Source organism: Lissotriton vulgaris, chromosome 4_1 (assembly GCF_964263255.1).
Source record: "Lissotriton vulgaris chromosome 4_1, aLisVul1.2, whole genome shotgun sequence".
NCBI classification, from domain to species: Eukaryota; Metazoa; Chordata; class Amphibia; order Caudata; family Salamandridae; genus Lissotriton; species Lissotriton vulgaris.
The window spans coordinates 2002306749-2002314461 of record NC_141691.1 but is presented as its reverse complement, the minus strand read 5'-3'; the positions used below and the strand labels follow the sequence as shown (position 1 = coordinate 2002314461).

Here is a 7713-nt window from a genome sequence, read left to right as displayed (position 1 = left end):
CATTTATGCACTATTGCGCCGCTTTGACTTGCGCTTCGCGCGCTTCAGGTCTTTTCTTTCCCGACTGTTTCAGCTCGTCTGCCCCCCTCCCCCCCGCCCCTTGCGGTGGTTTCTTCCGCTCCGCGGTCCTCACGCTTGTTCGCGAACCTTCTAACCGCTTTGGAACATTTCCTGCCTCACCGGAGCCGGCTTTCAGCTTCCTTCTGGCTTTCCGCCCGGCTGTGTCCTGCATTCCGCTTCCCGCTTCGAAGCGTTTTGGTTATTGGTTTTCGAAGCCGGCTTCCTGCCTGCCTCAAGCCCGGTCTCCTCGCTCTGTTTCAGAGTTGACCCGCCCTTGCACACTCCTCTGTTCACGCCCCTTTCCTTTCTTCCTGTCACATTAACCCTTACCTGCCTTGCTTGGCTGCAATGGATATGGAGAGCTCTTCTGAGGAAAATACCTCCAATAAGGATAATGGGTCACTCAAGCAGGACCTGCACAGATTTATAAATAATTCTGTCGAACAGGCAATGGAAGTTTCTATGAAAAGAATGTCAAAAAATATGGAGAATTCCATGGTCAGCATGTTGTCCAAGGTTTTGGCCCAATCTGCGGGGGATAGCAGAAAACGAAAGGTGGAACACTCTGCTTCTGTGCAAAAGCCTAAAAAGGCGTCAGCAATGGTTAGCGAGTCTTACTCGCCTATGGATGAGGACGTAGTGCCTCCTAGGCCTCCTGCTAAGGAGGGGTTTGTTGGTTCAGAGGGCAAAAAGAAGCAAAAATCTAAGCACACAGAGTCTCCTACTAAGAAATTAGTAATTTCCACCATCTTGGACACGGATGACGATATGCCTGATGCTGACGATTTATTCGATATCTTTGACGTCACAGACCCACCTCCCCCCAAACTTCCCAAAAGTGATTCCTTTAACTTTGATCCAGTGTATGACTCGGAGGGTCTCCCAATGTTTGACCCGTCCTCCATCCGTCATCCCAACTCGACTGAATGGCTACCCTCTCATCATGTTGGTGAATACATTTCTGCCCGCCTTTGTCTCCCTCTAGAGGCAGCTGTGCGTTCCAGGTTAAAGTCTGAGTGTCCCAAACCTGCCCTCCCAGATAAAATCACCCTTGTCCCTTCCATTGACCAACCTCTCCTTACTTTCTTTTCAAAATTTGGAAAAGACCCCCGACGCGGGGTTGACAAGGCATGGTCCACGTGCCAAGACAAAATGCTGGACATTGTGGGTCCCTTAGCCCGTATCTTCGACTTGGCAGAGTCTGCCCGTCTTGAAGGTTCTGATCTTTCAGCCGATGACATTTCCATGTGGGTCCAGCGTGCCTTTTGCCTTTTGGGCAATGCCAACGCAGCCATTACCCACGAAAGACGTAAGGGTCTTTTGATCAAATTGGACCCCAAGTTAGCCAATCTTGCTCCTATGGACCCCAGCTCTAAGGCAAATGGCCTCCTCTTTGGGGAGAATTTGGTTCGCGACATCAGTCGCTTTGTCTCTACCTTCGCCTCTCTTGACAAGGCTCAACAATCTATAAAAAAGACTTTCGCCCCTCGGGTTTTTGGCCGGGCCGGACGAGGCAGGGGTCGCTCTTCCGGCCGTCCCTACAATCAAGGCTCCAAAGGTTCTTACGACAACACCCAAGAATACAAGCCGCAGTTCTATCCACAGCGAGGCCGTGGTTTCCGCGGCAGAGGGCATAAAAGGTTATCGCAACACCAACTCAAATCAACAAGGTAAGCCTTTCTTCTTTCCCTCCTGTAGGGGGTTGATTAAAACTGTTTCTACCAAAATGGCATTCCATAAGTGCAGACCCGTGGGTCCTCAACACAGTTCAAGGCTATCTTATAGAGCTTTACTCTCCTCCTGTCCAGAACTCTTTCCCTCCTCCTCTCGTGTTCTCTTCGCACATGGCAAACCTCATATCAAACGAGATAAAGTCCTTATTACAGAAACAAGCCATTCAAATTTTTCCCTACAACTCTACAGGCTTTTTAAGCTCCATTTTTCTGGTCCAAAAGAAAAACAAAAAATTACGCACGGTCATAAACCTGAAATGGTTCAATCACTTTGTGGTGTATCGTCATTTCAAAATGGAGACGATCCTTCATCTGAGGGATACCCTTCGGCCAAACGATTGGATGGTTCATTTGGATCTCCAAGATGCCTATCTTACAGTTCCTATCCACCAGTCTCACTGGAATTTCCTTCAATTCCAGTGGTCAGGAGTGACCTACTGTTTCACCTCTCTTCCCTTTGGTCTCTCCTCTGCGCCATGGCGCTTCACAAAACTTCTGAAGCCAGTGGTCGCTTTTCTTCGCTCTCTTGGTATCAGACTCATAATCTACTTAGACGATATTCTAATCCTCAATTTAGACAAACAGGGTCTCCTTGCAGATCTCCAAACCACTCAGTGTCTTCTTCTGGACTTGGGTTTCCTTGTAAACCTCGAGAAATCTTCTCTGGTTCCTTCTCAGAACATGGAATTTCTGGGCTTCCTTGAGGACTCGGTAGCGGCTTCTTTACGCCTTCCCCTTTCAAAGATTTCCAAAATCAAGACGGAGATTGCCTCTGTGCTCCATCTTTCAGTCATCTCCCTCAGATCTCTGGCCAGGATTGCCGGTCTTCTTTCCTCTTCAATTCAGGCAATATTTCCGGGCCCCCTGCACTATCGGGCCCTTCAACGCCTGAAGATCAGGCACCTTCGCCAAGGTCTAGCTTATGCAGACGTCGTCGCTCTAGACCAAGTGTCCCACACAGAACTGCAATGGTGGATAGACCATTTAGATGCGTGGAACGGGCGCACTATCTTCGCCACATCCCCAGATCTAGTATTAGAATCCGATGCCAGTCTATCGGGTTGGGGCGCCCGCTGTGGTCCAATCTCAACTGGAGGAGCATGGTCGAGAGAGGAGTCCAGACTGCACATAAATTGTTTAGAGATGCTTGCTGGTTCCTTTGCGATCAAAAGTCTTTCCAAAGACAGGATCCGCTGTTCCTTACTCTTACGCATGGACAATGTTTCTGCGGTTCGCTACATAAATCATCTCGGCGGAACCAAGTCCAAGCCTCTAGCAGACTTAGCGAAAAGTCTGTGGGAATATTGCCTAGCCCATCATCTCTCCTTGACAGCGGAGTATCTTCCAGGCGACCTCAATTCAGTAGCGGATTGGCACTCAAGGTTCCTGCGCGACTCCAGCGACTGGAGGCTTTGTCCCTCCGTCTTCCGTTCTCTTTCTCTTTTGTGGGGTCCCTTCTCTATCGATCTCTTTGCTTCTCGCCTCAATTCCCAATTGCCCCAATTTTTCAGCTGGCGACCAGACCCCTTAGCTCTAGCCACGGATGCTTTCCTCCAGGATTGGTCTCGTCAACTCAATTATGCCTTTCCTCCTTTTCTAATGATCAACAGAGTGCTGGCGCAAGTCCGCCGTCAGGAAACCTCTCTAGTACTGATAGTCCCTTTCTGGCAAGCTCAAATCTGGTTCCCTGTTCTTCTAGAAATGGCGATGGATTTTCCTGTACTTCTGCCGTCCTTCGACGATCTTCTTCTCAACCCTCAAGGAAGCGTCACAGTCTGATCTTGGACAACTCCCTCACTCTGTCGGCCTGGAAAGTTTCCGGCCTTCCCCTTCTCACGTCTTCATTTCACAAGAGGCTGCTCACTTTATCAGCCAGGCCTGGGCTCCAGGCACTTCCAAAGCCTACAAATCCGCCTGGTCTCTTTGGGCAAGCTGGTGTCTGGAAAGGTCTCTCGATCCCTTTTCAGCCCCTCTAGGTTTTGTCATCAATTTCTTAGCTTCTCAGGCCAGTGCTGGGAAGGCCTATCGAACTATCAACCTCTACCGCTCTGCCATTTCCCTCAATCACGATCAAATTGATGGTAAGCCTGTAGGCGCTCATCCTCTGATTTGTCGCCTCCTCAAGGGTGTTCGATGCTCCAAACCACCGTTGGCTAAGTATACCTCTTTGTGGGATGTTTCTGTTGTACTCAAACTGTTTTTGAATTGGCCCTCGAATTCTGCTTTGTCTCTCAAAATGTTATCGGCCAAACTTACTATGTTACTTTGCTTGGTGTCTATTAAAAGGGTTTCTGATGTTAGAGCCTTGGATGTTTCTTCTCGCCAATTTTCCCCTACAGGTGTGCTGTTCCAGATTCGCAGACGCACGAAGACTAACTTAGACTCTGTTTTTTATCCTTATTTCCCCGACCAACCCCAACTTTGTGTGGGACAGTGTTTGAAAATGTATGAACAAAAGACCGCTGATCTCAGAACGCCCTCTTGTTCTCAACTCCTCATTTCCTTTCGTAAACCCCACCTTCCTGTTTCCTCCCCTACCCTTGCCAGGTGGGTCCGCTGGGTTATGTCCCTTGCCGGTATTGATGTCTCTGTTTTCGGAGCACATTCGGCTAGAGGAGCCATGGCTTCTAAGGCCTTTTGGACTGGCTCCCGCTTAGAGGACATACTGAGATCAGCAGATTGGTCCAATGACAGTATTTTTCGCATGTTTTACTGTAAGCCTATTCATTCTGTTGCTTCTGATGTTGTTAATTTGCTTTAAACAAGCATAGTAGGAGCCTCCGGTCTTGCCATAAAATGTAGATTTTCCTAGTTCTTATGACGGAAAGTCTTAATTTTATTAAAGACACGGAGGCGAGTATTATCCCGCCGCTACACTATTAACATGTGTTCTCCCTCCCTACAGCGAATCCAGCCTTACCGCCTGCCTCATCATAGAAGATCTTCCCTCCAGCGGCTCAGTTCATCTCCTGCTTGGCTTTCCCCTCCGATCCTTCCAACTCCTTCTACAGATTCTATTGTTGGACTTTGGCTCTGGATTCCAGTGATTAAGGATTTCTGCTCCTGGACTTTGGCGTTCTTTCTGGTTATGGCTATTTTTCCTTTATTTTCAAATGTTATCTGACTGGCTCTCAGCGAAAAGAGGAAGCTGCGCAGTCAGTGTGTACTCTTATCTATGTAGTGACTGCTGATTGGTTATTGTACTCTCGTTTTTCCTCGTTCCCATGGCCCAGTTGTTTCCTGGCCCTCTGGGAACTGTAGTTCTTGCACTTATCTTGGCTGCTATAGAAATAAATGCAAGATAAGAAAGCATAATACTCGCCTCCGTGTCTTTAATAAAATTAAGACTTTCCGTCATTAGAACTAGGAAAATCTACATTATCCTCTGAACAACGGCTGCAGTAGATACTGAACCAAAAGGTATCCTTTTAAATTTTAAATTGGAAGCAAACATCCTGTTTATTAATGCTGCTAAACCCTTGCTATTTTTGTGATGGGGCACCTAATGATAAGCTGCTGACAAATCAATGCACAAGAAAAGCCAAATACCCTTGACCAACGAGAGCATCTTACTTAATTTGGGGGAGTTAAAACCTGTCCACAAGGATAATTTTATTTAAATCCCTCATCTTGCCATTAGACCCTCTTGCAACTACGGGGGAGGTGGGGCGACCAATTGAATGATTCAATTGGTTTGATTACATCTGCCTCAGTCAACTTTTCAAGTTCCTTTGAAACTTCCTTCCTGAGCAGCATCCAAAGGCTCCAGTGCTTATGTATTGTGGTACTGCACTCTTTTTCAACATGATCTTATGTTCAAATCTGCTCAACTTCCCAATCTTGCCACTAAATACCATGGGAAACCTTTTTTAAATGTCCTTGCTGATTGTCTCCTCCTCGTCCACAATCATGGCCTGTTCTCCACTATTCTAGTCTAGAATCCTATGTAAATTACCCTGATCAAACCGTCTAAGAACTGAGGGTCCTCTTTCGCCACATACAGTTTCCCAGCAGTATGTCTGTTCTTTAAACTGAACATTACATTCCTGTATCCTGCAATGTCTATAGGTTCCCCACCATAACCTTGAGGTCTAATGTATGGTTTCAATAAATTCGACCCTACTTTACTGACAAACTTCTCCACCCATACGCTCTCTTCCACAATGGTATACGGAGAGCCTGAGTCAGCCGTCATTTATTCACCAACCCCTCCAGGGGTCATAAAACAGGTGGGGTTTTTCCTTAACAAATAATTGTCATCCATAATGTTCAAGATCTCAATTTCTCTCCAACATTCAGGACATTCTGTAAATCTTTTACTTCACTACCACTGTTAGACGCCTGCTCATGGGAATTTATACACTTTACTGTTTTCGTCCCCTTGGTTTTGCAAATCTTTGCAAAATTTCCTTTAGTTCAACAGATGCTTAATTTTTTTGAAGGGCAGGACAACTCTTATTGTCAGTCAAATGTTTCACACCATCACAGTGAGCTGACTTCACCTTCTTTCCCTTTACTAGGTATATGGTCCAACTTTGCCAATCTTTTTTTTTGTAAATAATCTTTGCCACTACGTCACACTCCACAACAATATCTTTTTTTGGTCTCTAGCACACTTTCCTGACATTTCAGCATTCCTAACTATTGTCATCAAATCAATAAAAGGGGGAATCACCATTAATCCACAATCTTACCTAGATCGTGGATTTGGCAGAAAGCATAACTATTTGGTCTTTTATTAAATTGTCATGTTAGACACCAAGGGACATATTATTAAGGAAGTGGTGGAGAAATACATTAGCCGTCTTGGCTTAACCCCTCTCTCCGCCACTTCAGAAATGCCAGGCTTCACCATACTAACAAGGAAATGGTGTAGCCTGGCGGTTCCCTCTGCGATGGCGGCAAGTTACGCAACTTAGCGCCAGCACAGGCCCCCTTGCACCAGAGTGCAAGGATGTCTGCGAGCAGGGAGGTTTGTTTATGTGTAGGAAGGCCCCCCTTCCTGCACATAAACAAGCCTAAAATGCCATTTTGTAGCTTTCATGTGTGCTGATTCGTGCAGCACACATGGAAGTTACAAAATGGCATTTTGAAAAACGGTTTGTTCATGTACAGGCAGGGACACCTGCCTGTACATGAACAAACTATAGCATTTTGCTTTTTCCATGTGTGCTGCACAAGGCAGCACACATGGAAAAATAAAAAACGAGGAGAAATAAAGCATGTCTCTCATTTCGCCACTTTAAGACCAGGATATTTCTGGTCTTAACTTCAGCGCTGCCACCTATTATCGCCAAACTTGATAATCAGTGGCAGCGTCGACTTCAATGGGTGTTACGGTGGAGTGTTCACCGCAACACCCACTGCATGACTCATTTCATGCTAGGTTTAGCGTGAAGGGGGCCCTATTATCAAGGCAGCGTTAAGCCACTTAAGTGGCTTAACGCTTCCTTGATTATCGGGCACTGACCCTATCGCCAGCATAACGTCACAAAAAGTGACGTCGTGGTGGCGATAGGGGCTTGAAAATATGCCCCCAAATTTACAATCAGGTGCAAGTTTTTCAAGTGCCACATCACAGGGCTGTAGCCATGGGGGCAGCTGGGCCAGACCTGCCCATATTTGTGTGTTCCCCCATATAAGCTTTGTTGGTGTCTTTTTGTGGCATTAAAATATTATTTTGGTTGGCCCCACTGCCTGTTGCTCCTCTTAGCTTGACTAGGGGCAATGACTGATTGGGAGCTCATATAACAGGATAGCAGAGAAGGCTGCTTTCATGCTGCGGGGCAGACATTTCCTTTTGCAGCAAAAATGGGAAATTAACTGGCAAAGGAGGGGCGGCGGGGCGTGTCCTGCCTTGCTCTACCCTGCTCTGCCTCCAGGAATAAAATCATCATTTTGTGGAGTCTGCAGAGAGCTC

General features: G+C 46.7%; 1 protein-coding gene across 1 annotated transcript; it reads left to right on the top strand.

Annotated features, from left to right (window-relative positions):
• The first annotated feature begins 408 nt into the window (after positions 1-408).
• On the top strand, positions 409-1734 carry LOC147724845 (uncharacterized). The gene has a single exon (XM_086918118.1). The coding sequence runs from the start codon at positions 409-411 to the stop codon at positions 1732-1734; it is 1326 nt and encodes a 441-aa protein (XP_086774244.1).
• Positions 1735-7713: the final 5979 nt, after the last annotated feature.

Bases quoted from the DNA above. Each gene is read 5' to 3' on its own strand.
- LOC147724845 (XM_086918118.1), top strand. From the start codon at position 409: ATGGATATGGAGAGCTCTTCTGAGGAAAATACCTCCAATAAGGATAAT.